Here is a 26,526-nt window from a genome sequence, read left to right on the forward strand (position 1 = left end):
TATTTTTTCTACCTAATCATATGTTTCAAGAGCTATTTTCTGAAAGAATAATTTTATTAAAAGAGCTTAGCGATGACCTCACCCTTAAAGCTGCCAATGATTCATCAACTAATAATATTACTTCAAATGATAAGATTTATACGTTGCTTATTTTATTTTATTGTTATTTTATTTTATTTTAATTTAAAAATTTTCAATTTCTTCTTCACAATATCAATTTTGTTTTATTAATAATTGAAATGCTCATGTTGACAGCAGACGTTAGAAGAAAAGATGATAACCAAGTTAAAAGATATCAAGTTAAGTTAGCTGACCACTATTCAGGTTTGAATTGAATAATTTTTTGTTTTTTTAATTTAAGAATTATTTTTCTATCAATGATAAATATAATCTTTTTTTCTTTCAAGCAAAAGATAATAAAAAAAAAAGAAAGAAGTAAATTAATATGGTAACTTGTTTTTGGTACATGCAATTAAAGTTATATTAAAAGAAGATAAACTCTTGGCGTCAGTAATTTAAATGTTTTTGGATATTATTTGGCAAAATATAAACGCTAAATTATTTTTAACAAATAAATTTTATTAATTTATGTATTACAAATTTTAAAAAATATAAGTATATATTATATTAATTTATATGTACAAAATTTTAATAAATATAAATATAATTTATATATTTTTTTTGTGTACAAAATATCTATAAATATAGATATAAATTATTGATAGTTAAATACTAAAAAAATATATATTTATTAATAATGTAACATTACTTTTAAAAAAAGTGTTACTTATAAATCAGAATTGAAATTTAAATTTTAGACATTCTATTATGTTCATTAATATTTTTAATGCATTTATTTATCTCTTAATTTTTTATAACTTAATATTCTTCTTGTTCGATTTGTTTGCAGCCCTATAGACATGCTTGCTTTAAATTCTTGAAGAAGAAGATGGGAAGGTATTTATAAATTTGATTAATTAATATTATTAATATTATTGATATTATTATTAATATTATTAATATTAATAAACGGTTATTAGCCGTTTAGTACCATTTGGTTGAAAGGACACAACTTTTTAAGGATTGTGTGTGTTTAAAACATTGTATCTATTAGCTAAAGGGACACAACTCTTTAAGAGTTGTATATGTTTAAAACATTGTATCTATTGGCAATAGAAAAGACACAACCATTTGTACACGTAACTAATCATAATTGTTACGTGCAATATGTATAAATAAGTCCTTGTCCATTATTTCAAAAAAACAAAGTACTAAGTGTACAATTTACTCAACCATTAAGAGATTTTCTTTGTTCAAGTTGAGAATTTCTTACTATTGCTAATTAAGAAATTCTTAGGTTTCATTGTATCCTGGGAGATTATTGTCATCAACCCTATAGCAACTAAGTGTGGGGACAAATATCTCTCTAAAGAAAGCGATCTAATCGTGCCTTGAAACCACTACATAAATATAAGATTTTGTCATCTTACTATCTTCATATACCTAACAATTTTAGAGAGATATTTCTTGAAGATGGCACAAGATCAAAACACTACGTTCAAGGTCATGAATCAAGAGTTTGTCAAATTAGATCGCTTTGATGGAACGAACTTCAACCGTTGGAAAGACAAGATGATGTTTCTTCTTTCGGTTCTCAATCTTGCATATGTGATTGACCCAAAGACTACACCAATTGCCGATGCCGCTGAAAACGTCACACCGGAAGAGAAAGAAAAGATCGTTCAATTGAAGAAGAAACGTGATGAAGATACTTTCGCATGTCGAGGTCATATCCTCAACACTTTATCCGACCGACTCTATGATCTCTACATGTCAATTCAATCACCATTAGAGATTTGGAAGTCTTTGGAAGAAAAGTACAATACCGAACGACAAGGAACAGATAAGTTTATCATGATGAAATATTTTGAATTTATTATGAATGATACTATGCCTGTCATGGATCAAATTCATGAATTACAAATCCTTGTAAGTAGACTTCGTGATCTACAAGTGGTGATCCCTGAATCATTACAAGTTGGAGCAATTATTTCAAAATTGCCTTCATCTTGGAATGGTTATAGGAAGAAACTTTTACATCTTGGTGAGGACTTCACAATTGAGAAATTACTAAGGCATATACGTATAGAGGAGGAAACTCGAAAATGTGATGCTGTGTATCTTTCTCAAAGTTCTAAAGTGAATCATATTGATGAAAATAACATCAATAAGAAGAAAAGGAGTTCTCTAAAGATTCAAAGCAAGATAAGAAGAGACAAAGAGAGTATTATTATTGTCACAAGAAAGGACACTATATCAAAGAATGTAGACTTCTGAAAAAGGAAACATCAAAGACCAACTTAGTGGAAGAGAAGGATCTAATTGCTATGGTTGTAGAAAAAGTACAAAACATGCATATTGGCATGGTTACAGAAGTCAACATAGCAACACAAGGAAAATCACTTGAGTGGTGGTTAGATTCTGGGGCTACTGTTCACGTTTGCAATGATCGCAACCAATTCAAAACATATGAAGAAGTGAACAATAGAGAAGTCTTGATGGGCAATGATAACTCAGCTAAAGTTTGTGGTCAAGGAAGTGTGGAATTAAATTTTACATCTGAAAAGAAATTAAGTTTAATAAATGTACTTCATGTTCCAGATTTGAGAAAAAATTTAGTTTCTGTTAGTCTCTTGTGTAAGAAAGGATTCAAAGTTGTAATGGAATCCGATAAAGTGATCTTGCTTAAGAATGATGTATTCATAGGAAAAGGATATTGTACTGAAGGCATGTTTAAACTTAGTATTAATAAAGTGAATGTTTCCTTGTATGTTGTTGATTCTTGTGATTTATGGCATAGTAGATTAACACACTTAAATTACAAATCAATTGAATATATGCAAAAGAATAACTATATTGATCTTAATAACAAGAATTTTAATAAGAAATGTGATATTTGCATACAATCTAAAATTACTAAGAAACCTTTTCCTAAGGTTGAAAGAAATACACATTTATTAGAATTGATTCATAGTGATATTTGTGAACTAAATGGCAATATTACTAGAGGAGGAAAAAGATACTTTATAACCTTCATTGATGATTGTTCTAGATTTACTTATGTGTATTTGCTTAGAAATAAAGACGAAGCTTTTGAAATGTTTAAGAAATATAAAATGGAAGTAGAAAATATGCATAATAAGAAAATAAAAGTTTTTCATAGTGATCGAGGTGGAGAATATTTTTCTAATGAATTTGATCACTTTTGTAAATTACATGGTATTGTGCATGAATCTTCCGCTCCATATACTCCGCAACAAAATGGTTTGGCGGAAAGAAAAAACCATACCTTAGTGGATATGGTTAACTCAATGTTACTAAATGCAAAATTGCCTTACAATTTGTGGGGTGAAGCATTATTGACATCATGTCATATCCATAATAGGATACCATCAAGACATAGAAAGGTTTCTCCTTATGAAATTTGGAAAGGAAGGAAACCTAATTTAAATTATCTTAAAGTGTGGGGGTGTTTAGCCTTTTATCGAGTTCCTGATCAAAAGAGAACTAAATTAAGGCCAAGAGCCATAAAATGGGCTTTTATAGGATATGTTCAAAATTCTAAAGCATATAGAATATTAGACTTAGTGTCTAATGTAGTTGTTGAATCAAGAGAAGTAGAATTTATTGAAAATAAATTTATCAATGATTCAACTTCTAATTCAGAGTATCTCCAAAATAATACTAATATTTCACAAGAAATAAATAATCAAAATAATAAACGTCTAAACGACAAAGAGTTGATTGAACCAAGGAAGAGCTTGAGAGTAAGAAAAGAAAAGGACTTGGATCCAGATTTTATTTCTTCTCAGGCTATCACCTTTTTGGTAGAAGGAACTAGGAATTCTGTAACAAACAAGATTCTTATTGTGATGAACATAGAGGGTGATCCTCAAACGTTCAAAGAGGCGATGGCTTCAAGGGATTCTGCTTTTTGGAAAGAAGCAATAAACGATGAAATGGACTCAATATTGTCTAACCAAACTTGGGTCTTGGTTGATTTGCCTCCAGGATCAAAGCCTATAGGATGTAAGTGGGTATTTAGAAGAAAGTATAACACTGATGGTTCATTACAAACCTTTAAAGCAAGGTTAGTGGCCAAGGGGTTTAGACAACAAGAAGGTCTAGACTATTTTGATACCTACGCACCTGTGGCAAGAATGACTTCTATTAAGGCTCTTATAGCATTAGCATCCATACATAAGCTTCATATACATCAAATGGATGTTAAAACGGCTTTTTTAAATGGAGATCTTAATGAAGAAATTTATATGGAGCAACCAGAAGGCTATGTGCTACCCGAAAATGAAAAGAAAGTTTGCAAATTAATTAAGTCTTTGTATGGGCTAAAACAAGCGCCTAAACAATGGCATGAGAAGTTTGATTCAGTGGTGTTATCAAATGGCTTCTCACATAATAGTGCGGATAAATGTATTTACTCAAAATTTACTAAAGATTATGGAGTAATTATTTGTTTATATGTTGATGATATGTTGATCATCGGAACAAATTTAGAAGGAATTCGTATAACGAAGGAGTATCTAACTTCTAAATTCAAGATGAAGGATTTGAATGAAGTTGATACAATATTAGGCATAAAGGTGCATAAGAATAAAATTGGCTTTACTTTAAGTCAATCTCATTATATTAAAAAGGTATTGAAAAAGTTTGATCATCTCACAATTAAAGAATCCAATACACCGTATGATCCTAATCTTAAATTAGAAGGAAACATGGGAAGACCTATAGCACAATTAGAATATGCTAGTGCTATAGGAAGTTTAATGTATGCAATGCATTGTACTAGACCTGATATAGCATTTGCTGTGTGCAAATTATCAAGGTTTACAGGAAAGCCTAGCAATCAACATTGGAAAGCTATAACAAGAGTTCTTGGTTATCTCAAGAAAACCATAAACTTGGGATTACATTATAGTGATTATCCCACAGTTTTAGAAGGTTATTCCGACGCAAGTTGGATTACAAATCTTAGTGATAACAGATCCACTTCATGATGGATTTTCACCATAGGTGGTGGAGCAATAAGTTGGGCTTCAAAGAAACAAACATGTATTACACATTCTACTATGGAGGCTGAGTTTGTAGCTTTATCAGCCGCAGGTAAAGAAGCGGAATGGTTAAGAAATTTGTTATATGATATAAAGCTGTGGCCACAGCAGACGACAGCCATTTCAATCTTCTGTGATAGTGAATCAACCATGTCTCGAGCATATAACAATGTTTATAATGGAAAGTCTAGACATATAAGTTTGAGACATGAGTTTGTGAGGCAACTAATAGATGATGGTGTAATTACCATTACTTATATAAGATCTCAAGGAAATTTAGCAGACCCTTTGACTAAAGGTTTGTCAAGGGATAAAATCAAAGAAACTACTGCTAAAATGGGATTAAAACCTATTATTGCTAAATGATGGGAACCCAACCTTATTCTAGTAGACCACTAGTTTCAAGGTTTAATGGGTAATAACAAGTTATTTAGCAATTGGAGCACTAAGGTATAGGATTTAGTGCTATTTACAATAAATTAGGAGGGTGAGTTTAAACTCATAATGGAATGATAATATTATCTATCAAAAGATTCCACCTATATGAATATAAGAGCGGTGCTGCTCTAATCGAGAATTTTAGAGGTTTTATTCTCGTAAATATTCATGAAACTAGGATGAGCACAAGGCCATATAAGTGCTTAAAATTGTAAACTCTTGAACTTGGAGGGTATAAGTAATGTGTGTGATTTTTGGTACTAGCATATGGAGTATAGGTTTAATCGATTAGACACCTATTACTTCGTTAGAACTTTAAAATTTACACTAAAAGAATGTTTAATCTTAGTGACACATTCTTTATGCATATACTTGTATGACATTTAAATTTTGTAAATAGTGGGAGATTGAAGGGTATTTACAAATTTGATTAATTAATATTATTAATATTATTGATATTATTATTAATATTATTAATATTAATAAACGGTTACTAGCCGTTTAATATCATTTGGTTGAAAGGATACAACCTTTTAAGGATTGTGTGTGTTCAAAACATTGTATCTATTGGCTAAAAGGACACAACTCTTTAAGAGTTGTATATGTTCAAAACATTGTATCTATTGGCAATAGAAAAGACACAACCATTTGTACACGTAACTAATCATAATTGCTACGTGCAATATGTATAAATAAGTCTTTGTCTACTATTTCAGAAAAAATAAAGTACTAAGTGTACAATTTACTCAACCATTAAGAGATTTTCTTTGTTCAAGAGAGTTGAGAATTTCTTACTATTGCTAATTAAGAAATTCTTAGGTTTCATTGTATTCTGGGAGAGTATTGTCATCAACCCTATAGCAACTAAGTGTGGGGACAAATATCTCTCTAAAAAAAGCGATCTAATCGTGCCTTAAAATTACTACATAAATATAAGATTTTGTCATCTTACCATCTTCATATACCCAATAAGATGAACCAAATTATGTTAAAGCTAACTTATTGGATAACAAAAGGAAATTAAATGTAATGTTTTCTAACAATTTTGCCTTTCACTTATCTCATTCTTTAGTAAGAATTTTTTTTTATGGAAAGTTAATGTGTAGTCATTTGTGCTTTGATATTTTCATTATTTTGTGTTTGATAAATGACAAAAATAAAAATTTGATGTGATTATATTTTTAATTTTATAAGCCATTCACCGGTATTGTGAAATATTGTTATTTAGAATTAATTTATATTTTTAAAAAACGAAAGTTTAATATAATTTTTTAACCTACGAATTAAGAAAATAAAAATTATATTTTATTATCATATTTATATTTCTTATAATTATTTTAACTTAGAAGCAACATTACAAAGAACTATTATTATAGTTTGTACTTATATATTATCAAAAATAATTTTTATTTTATTTTATGGGATAATTTTTTATATAAATAAATTAAATATTTTATTTATAATTTAAAAAATAGTTATCAATTTCTATGTAATATTATTTATACAAACAAGATACGTCATGATATTTTTTGCTTTATCTTAATTAAAACGAGATATATAAAATTAAAAAAAATACTTGATTTAGATATGCGTATTATTATTATTATTATTATTATTATTATTATTATTATTATTATTATTATTATTATTATTATTATTATTATTATTATTATTATTATTATTATTATTATAAAAAATTAGATTTTTTTAAAATAAATAATTTAAATATTTTATTTATCGAAATATATAATTTATAGTGTATTTATCAATTTGTATAATTTGACTTATTTTGTTTACACTGTAAACCAGATAAGCATAGATGTATAGTCAAATTTTGCTTTGCACATATCTCGTTTGCAAACAAGATATGTGTAGAGTTTGAAAAAAAATCCATATCGTAAACTAGATATGTGTATTATTATAAAAAGAATTATGATTAAAATAATATCAATAATCCAAATTTTAGCGTGCAATTAGTACTAAAAAAGATTGGTAAAAGAGATTAAAATGCATATGTTTGATCAATTAGTACTAAAAAAATACATAAAATATTTTAGATTAAATTATGGATTGAATTAGATTAATTTAAATTTAAAAAATAAAAAAATTCCTACGTGTTCAAGTTTGATTATGAGAATAACTACGTTTACAAAATAATAATATTTATATAGATTAGTCCTTTTTGGACAAAGTAAATAATAATAATAATAATAATAATAATAATAATAATAATAATAATAATAATAATAATAATAATAAGATTAGTAAGTGCTAATGAGTTATATCTCAAATAGTATAGTCTTTTCATATTCACCTAAAAAGTTGTGGATTCGAATTTTTTTATATTTGGTAAAAAAAAATTATTGAGAATACTTAAAAAAAATATTAGAATATATTATTTTATATGTTATTTTATTTTTAATTTAATAAATAAATATTAATTTTATTATAAAAAATATTTAAAAAGTTGTTAAATTTTTATATGTTATTTTTAATTTAATAAATAGGAGTACATTTTTATATGTTATTTTTAATTCGATTTATTATGGTGCAAACCTATATAAATAGGAGTTGAAATTAATTTATATTTGACAATTCTATGGTAATATTAATTTTAATAAAATAAATATTATTTGGATAATATTAATTAAAATAACTTTTAGTAAATAATTAATAAAAAATATAATATTAAATTATAATATTATTTTTTTTAAATTTATTATAATATTTTTTATATATTTTCTAGTGTATTTTTTTATATTATATAATATTTATTTTAGTATTCTATTTTAATATATTATAATTTTTTATTATTATAATAAAAATTAATATTTATTTATTTATTAACTTAAAAATAACATATAAAAATTAATAACTTTTAAATACTCTTTTTCATCATAAAAATTATTTATATAGATTAGTTTCACATTAAATCTAATTTCTTAAATTCAATTTATACACATAATCATTGTGTTGTATGAATCATAAATCAAACTGCTTTTATTGAATTCAGTATAAATAACTCTAAATCAAAATGGTTCAATTCGATGACCCATTTTCCTAATAAATTGGCACGATTTAATTCGATTTATATAATTACATATATAAGATGATTCCCCTTATACTTTTTGCTTTAGATGATTCGCATAAAATGAAATGGATGTTAGTTTAGGGAAGTTCTATGGTGCTTACCAATATAATCATCATGTCATGCGGTCTGTATGTGTCACTAATGGGCTGTGACACGTGTTTGTGGGGAGAGGTCAAAAATACTGTGTTGATGCTATAACGGCAAAGGAGCTCATCTGATTCCGTTTTTGATTTGGCCTAAATGTATTAATTAATGTAAATGATGTGTTTATATTAAGTAGTAATATGGGCTGGTCCAGTAGATGTGTTCGTGGGTCATGGGGTTTTGGGCTCAGGTAGTTGAATTTTTTGGCATTCTGAATGGTAATACTTGTTTAGTCTAATATTGTTGCCATAAAAATATCCAAAGTAAGTTTTTGGTTCAAAGTTCCAAAGCAGCTGTGATGAAACGGCGTTGTTTTTTGCGTTTTGGTTAAAAGAAGAAGACCCAAATTCTGGTCGTCAGTCAGAGGAAACCTTTGCCCTCCCCTCGAGCCTCATTTCTGATTCCTCAGCCTCAGCGTTAATTCTCCCCAAAATACAACCCTAGCCTCAGCGCGCCGCCGTTGGTCTGACCGTTGGCGGCAGGTTCGTCGTGGTCGGTTGACAATCCTGCTGTTTGCAAGTGGCCGAAGGCCCTTCCATTCCCCCGACGCAAGGGTCTCCAGGTCATGGTCGGTCGTCATCTGGCGGTCGTGTGCGTGGCCAGGTCGTCGTCGTCCGTCCCCTGCTCAGTTGTGACCGTCGCCAGCTGCCCATCTGCTGTGGCTGTCCCACAAATCTGTTGCTACGGCACAGGCATCTGGTTCTTTGTTTCCGCGCTAGTGTCCCCGTTCTTCTTCCTCTCTGCATTATCATTTAGCCAGTCCCCACCGCGGAGGTTAATCGTGCCAGCTGCCACCACCCCTGCTCAACTGCTCCTTCCCCTATTCCGAAGCTCAGGTAAACAATATTTTTCATTTTTGGTTAGAAAAAAATTAATGGTGTTTTTCGAATCTCCGAATTGCTGTTTTGATAACTGTTACGGTTGTTGTTTTCATTATTGTTCCGGTTACAATTCATAGTATTGTAACTTTGTTATGAGAAAAAAATTAGTTAAGTTCGAGATTCTGAAATTCAGATTGATGTTCTGATTATTATTTTGGTTATTGTTCTAGCTATAGGAGATGGTATTGTAATTTTGTTCCGGGAAAAAGTTAATTAGAGCTGAGTTTTTGAAATTAAAATTACTCTTGTGATTATTAATTCGATCGTTGTTCTGATTACTAGTGATAGTATTGCCTTTTTTATTTCGAAAATAATTAATTTTCTGAAAAATAAATAATTAAAGTTGAGCGTCTAAAATTTATATTAGTGTCGAGTTTTTTTTGTTCCGATTATGAGTGATGGTATTGTCTTCTTGTTCTGGAACATAATAATGAAGGCTGAGCTTCTGAAATTGAATTTATGGGTCATTGCCTGTTTTGGTTTTTGTTCTGGTCACCACTGATGGTATGGTATTGTCCTGTTGTTCTGAATACCAATAAATTGATTATATGCTCTAATTAAAACGTTTTTGTGGTAAGCTGTTATTACATTCATTGATATGGTTATTGTTGATGTAGACGAGGGAATGTGGTGTTGATGTTGTGTATGGGAATGGGGTTTGCGTGGTGTACTATGCTTGTTAAATTTTATAGCGTGTTATTGAAATTGTTACCTATTGTTGTTGTGTTTTGTGATTACTTTGCATGTGGTTTTGGCTTTTTAGAAAGTTGGCTATGGCTTTGTTTGGGTTAGCGTTAGAAAGAAGAGAAGTACGTTTGAGTGCATTGAACACATCCTCCTTGTATTTGGATGCCTTTTTGGTCTAAACGCTAAAGTAAACGTGCCTTTACAAGGAGTTATAAATTTCTGCTTCTGCGTTTGGAAATTAACGTTAGGATTAAATTTATTTTTTGTTTCAAATATATAATTTTAGTCTTTTAGTAAATTTTTTATTTTTGGGTTTGTATTTATTTTTATTTGGTTCTGCGAAAATTTGTAAGCGTAATTCTTGTATATTAATCTGTTATGATAAATTTATTATAATATGAACCATTGATCCAGTAAAAAAATAAAATAAATAACAAAACTAATTACAACTAACAATAAAGTCATAAATAATTAAAATTTATAGTCTAAAATAGTATAAGTTAAAGAATATTCTGAGTACCAAAAAAGTTAAAAATAATATAATTTAATAAAGTATATATTGATATATTTTTCATATATTATTTTTGCTTTTGATATGAAAATATATTTTGCTAATGTTTATATGTTATTTTTATTTTAGTCAGTAAATATTTATTTTATTATAAAATTAACTAATAACGTCTACTTAAATATCTCAATTAAAATGATAAAATGATATAAAAATTTATTTAAGATGATGTATTTTGAAGATTCTGATCTTCTGAAATGTAGATGGATGCGGTGCATAACCATGGTGGTGAGGGAAAAAATAATGAAGAAAACGGGCGCTATGATGAGGCGGTGGCGGAGGACCCTTTGAATGATACTACTGGAAGCGAAACAGAAAGTCAAACGTGTTTGGATTTTGGAGATGTTGAGGGTGTGACTGTTGAAGATATTATGCAAAAGACCTTTAGAACTGATGATGATGCGTATGAGTTCTACAAAAATTTTGGTAGGTATCATGGGTTCGGTGTCCGAAAAGGGGACTCACGAAGGGACGATGATGGAAATGTTAGGAGGAGGAGATTTTTTTGTAATAAGGAAGGATTGAGAGATCCCAAGCACTATAATAGACTGGATAGGATGCGAGTACATAAACCTGAGACGAGAACTAATTGTAAGGCGAAGTTTTCTATTCACCTAGATAAGAGTGCTTCCATATGGCGAGTAAGGAAGATCAACAACAACCACAACCATGAATTGACTCCCCAGGTAATGGTGCACCTAATCCCAAAGTATAGGTCATTGACTGAAGGGGCGAAAGCACAAATTGATGGATTCCGTGAGTGCGGGATATCGACGGCAAAAACAATGCGATATATGGCAGGATTGGCGGGTGGGTATTCATTGGTAGGATTTTTAAAGAAGGACGCGTACAATTATATTGACAAGCAAAGGCGCGAGCAAATTGTTGACGGAGATGCTGAATCTGCGATAGCCTACCTAGAAGGAAAGGCAGAGGCTGATCCCATGCTGATGGCACGGTATAATTTGACTGATGATAGAATGCTTGCAAATATGTTTTGGGCTGACGGGGGAAGTCGGTTGGACTACCAATATTTTGGAGATGTTCTGGCTTTCGACTCTACTTACAAAAAAAAAGTACAACAGACCACTGGTTATTTTCTCAGGATCAAACAATCACAAGCAGACCACGATCTTCGGCTTTGGGCTAGTGTTGGATGAGACGATAGCGTCATATACTTGGCTATTGAAGAGCCTTTTGGAGGTAATGTGCCAAAAGATGCCATCCGTGGTTGTAACCGACGGTGATGAAGCAATGCGAGAAGCTGTGAGAGTGGTATTCCCTAGAGCAACCCATCGGTTGTGTGGGTGGCACTTTGAAAAGAATGTCACGTCGAATGTAAAAGATGCAGCATTGCGCGCGCGATTTAATCGGTGGCTTTATGCGGACATTGCAGTCAACGAATTCTTGACGGAATGGAGCCAGGCTGTTGAGGAGTTTAGTTTGCAAGATAGCCTCTGGGCAAATCAGGTATTCGGGAAGAAGGAGATGTGGGCGAATGCGTACCTGAGGGATAAATTTTGTGCTGGTATAAGAACGACGTCAAGGTGTGAAGGTATAAATAGTGTTGCAAAGAACTTCCTTCAGTCGAAGCATGGGATGCTCGAACTTGTTCAAAATTTGGAACTGATGGTTCGTGACTATCGAAACAACGAGTTGTTGGTGCAATTTAGATCAATTGACAGCGTTCCGGTGATGACGACAAGCTTGGAGTCACTAGAACGATGTGCTGCGAGTGTTTATACACATGCAATATTCGGGGATGTTCGAAACGAGATCGTAGGTGTTGCGTCAGTCAATCTGGTGAGATTACAAAGGTCTTTGACTACGAAGATTTACACCATGGATGAGTATGGGCAACCCGGAAGAGAGATCGTAGTTTTATACGATAAGAATATGGGAAGAATGAAATGTGGCTGCAACTTTTGGAACAAATATGGCTACCCTTGCAAACACATGTTTTTCGTCATGAAGCATGAGCACCTTCCTAACATTCCGAACAGATTGGTTCTCAAGCGATGGACTAAAAATGCCAAGGCACTTGAAGCATATGAAGAGAAGATAGATGTAGGTGCTGACCAGGCCTGCTTGTTACATCATGGTGCGCTTCATTCGGCTTGCCATTGGCTGTTCTTTTTGGGGTCACAGAAGTATGATCTATTTCAAATGGCAATGAAAGGAATACGTAATCTATGTGCCCACCTGGAGGGTTACGTTGCAACTGAGGACAATGTGTTCTCTACTAAGGGTGATGGAGTGATTCGTGATCCGGTGGCTGTGCGGACAAAGGGAGCTCCAAAATCCCGGAACTGTCGGGGACGGAAAAGACGGTGTACTGAATGTAGGAACCCTGGTCACACGAAGAGACGCTATCCAAGAAAAAAAACAAGTCACGGGATGGAAATGGAAGATGGATGCACAACTGGTTTCGACTCAGATGCATTGGAGGAGATAAAAATGTTCAACCACATGGAAGAGGTTAGTTAAATTATGTCTAATTTACAATTCTTACGTGATTAAAGAACAACATGGGGAAGTAGCTTGTTATTATATGACTAATCTATTCATAAATCTGTTATAGCTATGTTGTGACAATCATTGTTATGATTTTCGGTGAATCCCAGTTTGGTGACGACGCCGTTGTTGGGGCTAATTACGATGATGAGGTTGCTCAATGCACAAATGAAGGGAAGGCTTGCCATACCGGGATTCCTAACATGGATATGCTGGGTGTTGGAGCAAATAATTATGTCTCAACACAAACTTCAGCGGCTGATGCACAGCGCAATGAAAACGATGAGGCGGTAAGACTGTTTCCAAATTGTTGCATATCATTTTCTCTCCTGATTGTGACGTCATGTTAGTATTCTTGTGTTTGGAATGCGGTGTGGTATTGTTGCGTGTGTACTTGAAGACATTATAAATAGGGATATTCTATGGTGCTTACCCTAAAAATCAATCTATTATGTTGTCAATAAGTGGCCATGTTAAGCGGCTGCCACATATGTGAATTTAAGAGCCCTTTAGAAGGTAGTTTATAGATCTTGTTTGATGGACCAATGAGTTATTTTTTCTGTTAACTGTTATGTATAAATTAAGAACTAATATTTTAAGAAAACAAAATAATAAAGTATATAATTATACCTTTTTAGTTATGTGAATTTGGGTTACATTATAAAAATGATATGTAATTATGTATTATTTTCTTAGATAGAGTTAAATGTAGAAAATTCTGTCTCAACACAAACAAAATATAAGTAATTTTAATAGTTTCAATTAGAGTTATTTAAAACATATGTTGAACGATAAATTTCTGTTTTTTTTTCTTTTCCTTTGATTTTGCCTTTTTCTTTATCCTTCAAAATTACATTTTTCTTTTTTGCTTTTGTTGGTGTCGACTAAGTCTAGAATTAAGTATTATTTAATAAAGTGTACAAGTGGAAACTCTAAATATAAGTATTAAAATCTAAAATTTGATGAGTTGAATAGCCTTCAGTTTGTTGAGTTCAAAAATTTTATAATTTTAAAATTGTATTTAATTTAAATATGGTTTATCAATATAGAATAAGTTTTCATTCTTCTTAAAAAAAGGATTTTTGTTTAGTTATTCATTTTTAAAATTTTTTTTGTTTAAAAAATAAATAAACTGACAAATGTAGGTCATAATATTTTGAATATCAAGTTTGAGATAATAGTAAAAGTCTATTTTATGTTAGAAATTTCGGTTGTAACATTTTTTATCAATCCTATTTTTATGTTACTTGAATTTACAGTTTGGACCTTAAGTTTTAGAATTCAGTTATTACTATTTAGAGTGTTAGTCAAATACTTACTTAGTTATAGTAATAAAATTTATTGGTCACATAACACCACTCTTTCAAATTTTTCTCTACATTTAACCTTTCTAGAAAATTGTTACATAATAACATATCATTCCCATAATGTAATCCGAAGTTATTTAATTAAAATGACGTAATTTATATTTGTTAATAATTTATTTTTATAAAATATTAATTTTTATTTATATTTAATAGTTAAGGAAAAAAACAACTTCCTGGCCAATGACACTAAAACTATACACGACATTCCAAAGGACCCTTAATTTCACATATGTGCCAACCTCTTAATATACTACATATTAAGAGGTGAATATATCAATTTTTAGGGTAAGTACCATAGAATCCCAGTTAGAAATATGCACGTTTCTACAGCCAATTTAAACATGAGTTTGTGATTCTGAATATGTAGCTGATCAGGATGGTACTCAGGCTAAATAGGATACTCTGACGTCTATCGTTGAAGCAAAAAGTAAATACATGTGTTAGTCTTTTCTCCCATATGTAATGGGTATTGTCTTGTATGCTTTGTAGACAATGTAACCCTACCAAGAAGAATTTTCCAATGAGAGGGATATATGATTGTAAATTGTGAGACCAACTGTATTTACTACCAACTTTATTATGTTTCTAGTTTTTAATTATGTTATGCGGCTTGCAGAAGGTGAGCAAGTATGGATAATGTGTTGTTTTTATCATTTTACATGTACGTCTGCAGTATCAATCTTATGTTGCTGGACTTTAATTAGTAGTATCAATCTTATGCTGCTGGATTGTAATTAGAAACGGGAGTTTACTCCCTCGTCCAAATGGAGTGTTGTTATGTGTATTTTCCCTTCACCTTTATGCCGTTACATTCGCCGACAAATTAAAACCCACCTTCCTAACTGTCATATTGTTACAGCTTTTGTACTCCATGGAGCGTACTATCGTCACAACCCATAGTACCCAACTAGTGTTATTAAGCTGGAATAGGCTTATTTTTCTGCTCATGCTTTTCGGATGTACCAACAGAAGTTGATAAGTCTGAGGTGGATAGAAAGATTTGGTTATGAGGCATTGAGAACGAACTAATCAGTACATCTTCATACGTGATCATGGAACAAAACTATACATAGCATGGAGTGAAACTAAATGATACTGGATCAAAACAATACATAGCATGGAGTGAAACTAAGTACGCAGCAACTAAATCAGATGATCACTAAGGTGTCTAACAAAACAAAATACAATTCACACAAAATAATAGGCACACAGAATAATTGGCAGCTGCACGTCCGTGAAACCAAAAAAATACGTTCACTCAAAATAATCGCCAATATTGTAGAGTTGCTTCATGATTGAGACTGAAACCCAGACTCTCAAAAGGATGCCTTCTGTGCATAGAACTTAACAAGTTGTTAGTATGCCCTTCCAAAAGAGGTAACTCAGAGGACCATGCTATGCTGGCAAACAGCTCGACTCAGAAGGACACACTGGGACTAGTTGGATCTCCTAATGTCTTTGAATCCTTCTGAGCCGACCGCCTCATCTTTCGGTCCCAATCTTCTTCAGCTATGCGAGTCACTTCATTTCTTTTGGCATTATGTCTACCCATCACAAGATCCACGGCTAACCGCATCCTTGTTGCATTGTTGACCACCTATTACCACGCATGCATTAATGAAGACAAAAAGGCATGTACTCTTTGACCCGTAGGTTTAACCCACACATTCAACAAGTGTATACCATCTCGTCAAAATAACTTAGCAAAAAATTTGAGAAACTGAGTACCACCTGCAAGTTATAGTCGCCCCATATATGTCCTTGCATCATCCACTGTGCTACCCAAATGCCACAGTCCTTGCTACAATCAAAATAGGTGCAGTAACAAACGTTCATTAAAGTATAAAGTAACTAATACATGGTTATGTGATGTCGCACATGAACCCATCTTTATTCGACTTAAAGGGTAACATTACTCACGAATAAGGATCCTGTTGCCCAGTTTCTAGTTCAGCAAAGTAATAGTCAGACATGCGAGGAGCGGGTCAGGCTGCGGTTTCGTTATCCTCAAACAAATTTCCATCACGAAACATGTTCTCCAAGAAGAAGGCCTACCACATAAGATGAGATTTCAGGGACCTTTCTTCACACGCATGAAACAGATGAAATGAGGTACACATGAAAGTGGAAAAAATTACTTAACACGTATACTAATAACCACATATCTGATCTGGTCAAGCCGGGCCTTTCGCTCGGTGACGGACTCAGCCTTCGCTGAGTCTAGATAGACCAGTTCTTCGTTCAACAGATCGATGACCACCAGGTACCAATGTCTGTCCTTTTTTAGGGGCACGTAGATCTGTTATGACAACAACCAACAAATTAAATCATTTGGGCACAGAGGCCTAATCTTATCACATTAACAACGAACATAATGTAGCTATCAGATGCTAACTTTGACAAGCTCATTAGTCTTCTTCATGTATTTGCTCTTGATGAATGCCAACGTCTCTGGGCAGTGATTAGTGGGGTTCAAGGCAAATTGCTGTCATGAAATGCCAAAATAGAAATTAAATGGCAACCAGCGATGTATATGTAACGTACAAAACATGGGTAGCTGCATCATTGGCTTACCGCAAACGTGGTTGGAAGCCACCACCGGTTGCCGATTTCATTGAGGTAGCTACTCGTCATCCTTGAGGCAACAAGGTTCAGTACCTTACATGCAAGATTGAAATAGAAAAGACATCAAATCCAAATGCATAATGAAGTTATCGAAGTACAAACATGTACAACAATTTAAACCGAAGACTTTCAACAAGCCTCACATCATCCACGACTTCTTCACTAGGTAACAATGAGTGAAGTACTCCCCTGCTGCCGCAACAATGTTCATTTGGAACAAGGATCTCCCTGCATCACCAATTACCGATCGACACTTGCATCAGTGACAAAACAGTAACTACTTATACAACATGCGTCTTCAGCTTTAAAAGTGCCATTACAAGGAATTAGTCATAATGTATGAGGCTTACTTTTTGGATAACCCGTTACCAAATATATACGCTGCGACGGCAAGTTCTGAACCGACAAACTCCATTCCAAGTGGAGGCCGGAACAATAAGTCAAGGCACTGAAAGCATTGTCGAATTTAATTAGAATGTGAAACCTGAAATGCATAAACAAGAACATAACAATCCGAGCATTTTGCAAACTAACCGAAGGCATGTCGACACTTTCCATGTACATGGCCATGTTTGTCCGATAAGTGAATGGCGTTCCATGACCTTGTTGAATGATATTGATTTTGCAGCCATCATCCTCGTCATCGTCAAAGTCAAGCTTTCGCTAGTAACGGAAAAAAACAAGTCAACGCACAGCTACTGAAAATAGAGTAAAGATATGGGATTCTAAGTAGAGACTATAATGACCTCACCTTCAACGGAGGGATGCTAGACTTGCGCGTCATCGTATCCGCTACACCATGTTTCTTACCCTTGGCCCTTGTAGACAAAGTATCTTCTCCTTTTGTGTCCTTCTTCTTAGATCTCCCTCTGGACTTCGTTACGGCTGGTAGTTCACTCTTCTGAACAGCAAATGAGCGCCGACTGACCTTCGTTACATTGTCCTTACCAACCTTAACTGCCACATGCGATGCTATTCCTTGGGCACGAAGCAACGACTCCAGCACTTTACCATGCCCGACGACTACCTCTGTCAGCTTCTTGATCTGCTCTGTGTGCGTTTTGATAACTGTTCCAGTAACCTTGTCCTCCTGGCCTAGCCGCTGTTGTTGGTCCAGACAAGCATCTGTCATTACCATGTGCAACAAGCATGAAAGATGAAACTAGTGTTGGACGGCTACGTTACCTCTTCGACGCGATCAAGAAGATTCAGAAGCCGTGCGTCTATCCCTTCACTAACCTTGCTCCCTTCCTCCGTTCCATCCCTACAAGCACACTGGTAACATGTTCACAGAACAATCCCAAAAACACGTTCTTAGCCACACAAAGAATGGAACAACAGCATTTACAGTACCTTTCAACAGCCGATTGTTCCACCGGGTGATCGTCCGTTGAGGTTCCGATGTGGACAACCCTCGTCTTCATCTTACTTTGTAGCTCCTCCATCGTTGTTTGCCCTGTAATGTCACTCATACAGCACCTTGTCTCCTAAGTTTAACTTGGAAGGCACATCAACTTGTACCTACGGAAGGTTAACTTCAGTACATTTTCTGGCCCAACAGGACCATGTAAAAGGTTTGTGTCCAGTCTGGCCCAGCAGGATCATGTAAAAAATCCAGGCCCGTTTACGGATGGAAACCCTCTCTAAAGAATCCGACAATTTTATTAGACTTATTATCTGACTGCGAAAAATTTAAACACAGAAATTGGATTACCATTTTATTCAGTTACCAAATAAAACTTCGTACTTCATGAAAAAAAAATTCTCCAAAAGAAGTTTTAGGTAATTCATTCCAAAATATTAAATATAACACAGTAGTCATGTTTTCTTCATGTATTCATTACTCACACTCTAACAGCTCCTTACATAGCACGTTTTTGTTTCTAGTTTTTAATTACTATAAAGAAGAATTGCATAGCAACAGAACAGTAACATAAATCAGCTTTTTCTTTGATGTGACAACACACTGAACTCTACTTCATTGCAATTCTCAATGTATTGTCAGAAGAGGTAAATCAAAAATCTTCTTTTTGGGAACAGAAGATATTCGCTAAAGAAAAAAAATCCCACAAGTCATCCTTCTCTTTAAAATCAACAGACCACATTGAAGTAGACAAAAGAGTATTAATTCCAAAAGCAAGGCCTATTCCCAACCTTGCACATTACATAATATTAATATAATTAAAAAAAAAGGGGGACTAACACAACATGCAACAATTCATACCCTGGATATGAATGACCCAGTAAACCAGAAAAAGTCCCCATCCTTCCATAGTTATGTTCTAGGAACTCCATGCACCAATAATGCGCACAACATGAAACTGTTACTTCTATCTAAATGAATAATTCATAGCACCCACCAAATGAAAGCACTGCAGCTTTGAACAACTCATAATTCATCATGAATTCTACGCATTGACCAATTCATGGAACCACAGCATAACTACATGAACACTAAATACATCCAGAAGTATCACTTCAACCCTAGCCATTGATGCAAGCTTTCAACATGTTGCTTCAAGTCAGCAACCTCACCCTCTAGAGCCTGAACACGTTGGTGATTGAAATCAACTATCTTCAATTTTGTTGCTAGGACTATCTCTCCTAGCATCTTCGACGACGCATCCTGCCTAGCTTTCCTCTCGTCCGTGGAAACCGAACCCTCCGCGGCAACCTTGATCCCAAACCTAGTGTGGGGAAGAACAACAACAAACCCCACAGCACTTTCACCATTGTCCATGATGCACTCACGGCGGTAGAACTTGGGAGGACCGATACATAAAAACAAGCATACCCTTAGGAGCAGCCCCTCCATGTCCTCCACGAACACCGACCCTTCTGCCTTTTCCACTACATCTTCTTTCATTCCTGCACCGCAATAACACACTAGATACCTTGTGACAATGTCGAAAAGACATGAAGTATAAGCCATCATCAAAGAATATACAATAAGAACCTTCACCGCTCCCACCAGATGTTGCTTCTACATGGATGAACCTACCAGTGCTGCTAGAACCCTCTTCTTGTCGACTAAGAAGCCTGCCGCCTTCAGTGGTGATGCGGAGACCACCCATCGGCAGCAATAACGTTCTTTCGCCATCGTTGTTCCTTCCTCCAGCTACATGGACTCCGCCTCTCTTCAGCCATTCAACGGCTTTCTGCTCATCCTTGAATCCCTTGTACTCGCTATTACTCACGCCAAGCACCTTATCTTTGCAGTCATTCCAGTTCCTGTATAAACCAGGATCCTTCCCCTTCCTGATAGCATAAAACGGATACCTACCTCCACTCATGATCCAAAAATTCACAAACTCAACTTCTCTTTGGAAACGACAATGTAACCTCCTTCCTTTTGTACTTTGACTCAATGCAGGTTAATACCTAAGATGAACCGGTGCGCTCTCTTAAATACGATATTCTTCACGTTCTAAGCGCGTAAACCCATGTTATACAAGGAGTGGTCCCACAACGTCTTAGAAGTGGAGGTTTCAAATGTGTAAAAGGAAACCATCGGTGCCAAAAAATGTGCTTGCTTCAATGACCATTAATGACCAAAACTAATTGTATTATGATACTTTATCGTTTCTACTTTAATTAAGGTTGTTAAGAACAGGTCCTAATATTATCCTTCAGTTACTCTATAAATTAAATAGGTTTGATAAATTATAAATTTTTATATTCCATAATTTATTAATCACATATCACTTATTAATTTTCTTAGTTTTAATTCCGAAAAGTTTGCCTCCAAAATTATAATTTATTTGGAATATAAACAACTACTCAACACTACTGACGTTATTCATTAATCATTCAAATTTTTTTATTCTTTACTAATTTAAACAACAACAAAAATTAATGCTTCATATCCTAAACTTTTTTTTCCAAAATTAATAACATATCACTTACTACGCAACTGTGAAAAGTGATACGCAACTGTGAAAAGTGATATGTGAACATAAGTTACTAGTTTTACTTCAAAAAATTTGGCCAAGTAATTTGAAAGATGTGAATTTTTGAAATTTGGTGGTTGCTGCAGATTCTCTACTTTTTACTTGTTACTCCTGGAGTATCAACTTTCACTCACTATAATTTTTTATTTGTTGGGCATTTTGAGTTTTTTCCAAAGGAATTTTAAAAATATGTAAATCTAATTTACGTGAGTACAAATTTCATTTCCGTAACTATTTTGTAGACTTAATTATATCTCTTGAAAGTCTGTTCGCAGAACAAATTTTATTAGAACCTAATATTTATAACTAATTTCAACTAAATCAATTAGAACTACTCCTTCGAATAAATAATATTATATTAGGACTAACTCTACTATAATACATTATGATTAGCACCAGATTTAAAGGAGGATCTAAGGTGATCGTGGTCCTACAATTTTTATCCAAAAAAATTAATACTATTATCATTAGATGTAATATTATATTATTAATTAATTATATATTAACATATTAAATTTAAAAAAATTACATATAAATAACTCAACATGCATAACGTGTACTATAATATGTCAACAGAGAGTACCTTTTAATAATAATAATAATAATAATAATAATAATAATAATAATAATAATAATAAGAGGAGTACAAATATATTATGCATGAATATGTGATACATTTATAATAAAAATATGTTAACTCAACAAGAATAACTTTGCTCATTTAAAAATTAACTTGATTCAAATAAAATAAAATTATAATCTTTTTAATTAAATTTATTTCATGTTTTACCATGTTCTCTCCAAATACCAAATTTTAAACATTTTTATTTTTTGTATATAACAATAACAATAACGGAATGACTTTTTCTAACTATTAAGATTGTCAAAAAATTTTGGAAATAACGTAAAACGTGATTATTTGTAATTTAATTTTATATTTATGTATATCAAAAAGACAATTGCTTCAAATTTTACTATAAAAAATCTAAAAATACTTCAAAAAGTACCGATCATCTACTAAAAAATAACAACAAATAAATTTTGGTTTTTTTTTATTTTTTTCATGAAAAAGTAAAAATTACTTTATAGTTGAATATCTTATACAAAAAATTTTTTTTCCATCAAACAGGTTTTGGTTTAAGAATATAGAAAAAAATTTTTTTCTTTCTCTGTCAAGACTTTCAAGTATTTTTTTTAAATTTTAATTTAAATTCTTAATTTATTCCTTTCAATAATGTTTACAAAGAAAAAAGATTTATAGGACAAATGTGTAAAGGACATTAAGTCATGATTTATTCCTTTCAATAATCTTTTTTATGCATTAGACTTATTAGACTCAGGATTATGATTTAAATGAACTTACATAATTAGGATATTTAGTTATCACGTTGGGGTTTAGAATTTTTTTTACCAAACAGGATAGTTTAGGCTTTCAATAAGTCCACATCATAGGTGCTTTGGACCTTTGAACCAAAAAGTTACTTTCATTATTTTTATGGCAATACTACTAGTGTTAAAATTCAACGTGCCAAAAAAATTCAACTACCTGAGCCCAAAACTCCCTATGGCCCTTTGGATATTTTTATGGCAACAATATTAGACTAAACAAGTATTACCATTCAAAATGCCAAAAAATCTAATTACCTGAGCCCAAAACCCTCATGGCCCACGAACACATCTACTGGACCAGCCCATATTACTACTTAATATAAACACATCATTTACATTAATTAATACATTTAGGCCAAATTAAAAACAGAATCAGATGAGCTCTTTTGCCGTTATAGCATCAACACAGTATCTTTGACCTCTCCCCACAAACACGTGTCACAGCCCACCAGTGACACATACAGACCGCATGACATGATGATTATATTGGTAAACACCATAGAACTTCCCGTTAGTTTATTACCATGAATTACCCTAAGTTAATTTTACAAAATATCCCCAAACCCAATCGGCTAAACCCTAATAGACACACGCCACTTCTCCGTGCTCTCTTATCGCTCACACACAAACTGCTCTCTTTCACTCACCGTCTCTGTCTCACTCAGTCACAGTCCTCTGCTCCTGTCTGCCGTCGCTGTCCAGCAACCGCCGTTTCCATCTCGTCGTCCGTCGAGGCCTCACGCCGTCCAGAAGCCGCGTCTCTCAGCGTCGTCGTCTCAGCGCCGTCGATCTCAGCAGCCGCATCATCCTTAGTGCTGTGGTTCTCCATCATTTTCAGTTGTGCTCCATCGTTCTCAATCTCTCAGCCTCAGCCCTCAGGTATCTTTGTTTTGATTTCTTATTTAATCTGATTTTTCTGAACTTTTTTTCTGTTCTAACTTCTAATTTTTTTATGTTGTGACATGATGATTTTTCTATTCGTTATGATGATCGCTTCTTGGTTCTTGGTTTTGATTTTCTGATTGTTGTTATGATAATTTTCAATTTGTTATGACTATTGGAAATAACATTTATTTGGAGATTTTTTGTTTATGATTATGTTTTATGGCTCTGTTCTTGTATTATTTTGATTTTGTTCTATTTTTATTAGATTTTAGAGTTTAATTTTAAAAGTTTTTGGGGCAAATTTAAAATTTTAATAATTAATTTGATATATGTAGAAAGTCATAATTTAATTATTATTTTGAGTGTATCTGAAACGCTCAAAAACACTTGAGCTCACTAAAGACCGACCCTTAAACTTTAATTTCATCATATCATATGAATTGTATGTACAAGATAATTTAGTAAATCAGTTTTAGAATAAAATTAATTTAAATCCTAGCAAATTTTTTTTTTATCTTTTTAGTTTAATTTGTTATGACTAACTTATCATATCTTTATCTATATCTTTTGTTGCATGATCGACAGGATATGTTTAAAGAACTTATGTATATATATACACCCCCTTAAGAAAATTTATAATTTACAAGTGCTTGATTTCTTTTCTTTTTCTGCCTCTTTCTTTAACAATACATCAAGTAACTCATAATCTGCTATACATTATTCTTAACAATGGATTGCATGGGGAATCAAGAAAATAGTGAGAATGATTTGCCACTACTTCCTAAGTCATACGAAGAATTTTGTGAAATCATTCTATTAGAACAAGTTGAGTTAAATATCCCACCGGTTAGTGAAGAATTATTTGAAGATAATCAATATCCATTACTAGATGGAAGTGACTTATATATTCCACAGAGTATTACTGAATTTTTTCATTTATATCCACTGTATACAAAACTTCTTCTACCGGATGATATGTTTCGAGAGCTATTTTCTGAAAGAATTTTATTAAAAGAGCTTAGTGATAACGTCACTCTTGAAGCTGCTAATTCATCAACCAATAATGTTACTTCAAATGATAAGGTTTACATGTTGTTTATTTTATTTCATTGTTTATTTTATTTTATTTTAATTTAAAGCTCTCCAATTTCTTTCTCACAATGCAAATTTTGTTTGATCAATAATTGAAATGTTTATGTTGACAGCAGTTGTTAGAAGAAGAAATAATGAACAAATTGAAAGATATCAAGTTGACTTAGTGGAACAGCATTCAGGTTTAAATTGTATAATTTTTTGTTTTTTTAATTTAAGAATTATTTTTCTATTAATGATAAATATGGTTTTCTTAATTTCTTTCAAGCAAAAAATAAAAAAGAAAGAAGTAAATTAATGCCCGTATACAGTGACTGTATTACTTGTTTTTGGTACATACAATTAAAGTTATACAAATAAGTTTTATTAATTTATGTATACAAATTTAAAAAAATATAAGTGTAAATTATATTGATTTATGTGCGTAAAATTCTGGTAAATATAAGTATAAATTATATGTTTTTTGTGTGCAAACATTCTATAAATATGGATACAAATTATTAATAGCCAAATATTGATAAAAAAATAAGAATAAATTACTATTTGTACTCATAAAAGATACGGACGCTGACAAATGTACGCATATAAGAATAAAACGACAATTCTAACCACGGAAGATGACCTCCGTGTGCCAAGAGTATCCAAACATAGGTTACGTAATTAGTCCGTTAGGGTACTCTTGGCGCATGGAAGCCATCTTCCGTGGTTATAATTGTCGTTTTATTCTTATATAAGTACATTTGTCATGGCTACAAATAGTAATTTATTCAAAAAATAATAATATTTACTAATAATGTAACATTACTTTTAAAAAAAATATTACTTGTAAATCAGAATTAAAATTTGAATTTTAGACCTTCTATTATGTTCATTCATATTTTCAAAACATTTATTCATCTCTTAATTTCTTATAACTTAACGTTCTTCTTGTTCAATTCGTTTGCAGCCCTATAGAGTATAGACTTGCTTACGTAAATTCTTGAAGAAGAAGACGAACAAAGTTATGTCAAGGCTAGCTTATGTGATAAGTGATAACAAATGAAAATTGAATGTGATGTTTTCTAACCATTTTGCCTTTCACTTGTGTCGTTGTTTAGTGAGAATTTTTTAGTGGAAGGTTAATGAATATTGTATAGGAGTTTGCCATTTGTGCTTTTGATATTTTCATTATGTTGTGTTTGATAAATGACAAAAATAAAAACTCGATGTGGTTATGTTTTTAACTTTTATAAGCCATCCAGCAGTATTGCGAGATATTGTTATTTAGAATCAATTTATATTTTAAAATAACCGAAAGTTTAATTTAATTTTATAACCTACAAGTTAAGAAAATAAAAATTATATTTTATTATCATATTTATGTTTCTTATAATCATTTTAACCTTTAGAAGCAACGTTACAAAGAACTATACTTATATATTATCAAAAACAATTTTTATTTTATTTTATTTTTGGGATAATTTTTCATATAAATAAATTAAATATTTTATTTATCAATACATATCATTTAAAAGGTATTTATCAATTTTTACGTAATATTATTTATACAATTTAGATACGTCATAATATTATTTGCTTTATCTTGATTGAATTGAGATATGTAAAATTAAAAAAATACCTAACTTACATGTGTATTATTATAAAACATTGGAATTTTTTTTCAACTAAATAATTTAATTATGTTATTTATGGAAATATATAATTTATAGCGTATTTATTAATTTATATAATTTGGCTTATTTTATTTACATTACAAACGAAATGTG

The 26,526-nt window shown here is 32.1% G+C and overlaps 2 protein-coding genes and 1 long non-coding RNA gene across 5 annotated transcripts; 2 read left to right on the forward strand and 1 right to left on the reverse strand.

The window, feature by feature from the left end:
- The first annotated feature begins 9,091 nt into the window (after nt 1-9,091).
- LOC112779899 (protein FAR-RED ELONGATED HYPOCOTYL 3) lies at nt 9,092-15,584 on the forward strand. Of its 2 annotated transcripts, XM_025824258.2 has the most exons (4): nt 9,092-9,638; nt 11,142-13,416; nt 13,563-13,742; nt 15,187-15,584. In XM_025824258.2, exons 2-4 carry the CDS (start codon nt 11,911-11,913, stop codon nt 15,223-15,225), a joined length of 1,725 nt encoding a protein of 574 aa, XP_025680043.1. In that variant the 5' UTR covers nt 9,092-9,638; nt 11,142-11,910; the 3' UTR covers nt 15,226-15,584. The 2 variants fall into 2 exon arrangements, with proteins under 2 accessions (XP_025680043.1, XP_025680042.1); XM_025824257.2 differs by having other exon boundaries at nt 13,563-15,246.
- A 290-nt stretch (nt 15,585-15,874) lies between these two features.
- Nucleotides 15,875-18,952, reverse strand: LOC112779901 (uncharacterized). Of its 2 annotated transcripts, none has more exons than XM_072228824.1 (12): nt 18,798-18,952; nt 18,630-18,708; nt 18,196-18,546; nt 17,979-18,101; nt 17,795-17,892; nt 17,588-17,672; nt 17,394-17,477; nt 17,215-17,304; nt 16,958-17,118; nt 16,740-16,870; nt 16,551-16,620; nt 15,875-16,416 (listed from the first exon to the last, which is right to left on the reverse strand). In XM_072228824.1, exons 1-10 carry the CDS (start codon nt 18,914-18,916, stop codon nt 16,765-16,767), a joined length of 1,296 nt encoding a protein of 431 aa, XP_072084925.1. In that variant the 5' UTR covers nt 18,917-18,952; the 3' UTR covers nt 15,875-16,416; nt 16,551-16,620; nt 16,740-16,764. The 2 variants fall into 2 exon arrangements, with proteins under 2 accessions (XP_072084925.1, XP_072084924.1); XM_072228823.1 differs by having other exon boundaries at nt 17,979-18,107.
- Nucleotides 18,953-23,212: 4,260 nt separating this feature from the next.
- On the forward strand, nt 23,213-25,983 carry LOC112779476 (uncharacterized). Its single transcript, XR_011878044.1, has 3 exons — nt 23,213-23,662; nt 24,877-24,942; nt 25,707-25,983. It is a non-coding gene; the product is annotated as an uncharacterized lncRNA (long non-coding RNA).
- The last annotated feature ends 543 nt before the right edge of the window (nt 25,984-26,526 follow it).

Source organism: Arachis hypogaea, chromosome 19, assembly GCF_003086295.3.
Source record: "Arachis hypogaea cultivar Tifrunner chromosome 19, arahy.Tifrunner.gnm2.J5K5, whole genome shotgun sequence".
Classification (NCBI taxonomy): domain Eukaryota; kingdom Viridiplantae; phylum Streptophyta; class Magnoliopsida; order Fabales; family Fabaceae; genus Arachis; species Arachis hypogaea.

Bases quoted from the DNA above. Each gene is read 5' to 3' on its own strand.
- LOC112779899 (XM_025824257.2), top strand. From the start codon at position 11,911: ATGATAGAATGCTTGCAAATATGTTTTGGGCTGACGGGGGAAGTCGGT. The intron at 13,417-13,562 runs GTTAGTTAAATT...GGTGAATCCCAG, and splicing joins TGTTCAACCACATGGAAGAG to TTTGGTGACGACGCCGTTGT.
- LOC112779901 (XM_072228823.1), bottom strand. From the start codon at position 18,916: ATGAGTGACATTACAGGGCAAACAACGATGGAGGAGCTACAAAGTAAG. The intron at 18,108-18,195 runs GTGAGGTCATTA...TTCCGTTACTAG, and splicing joins CTAGCATCCCTCCGTTGAAG to CGAAAGCTTGACTTTGACGA. The intron at 17,673-17,794 runs GTAAGCCTCATA...TTGGTGATGCAG, and splicing joins GGTAACGGGTTATCCAAAAA to GGAGATCCTTGTTCCAAATG.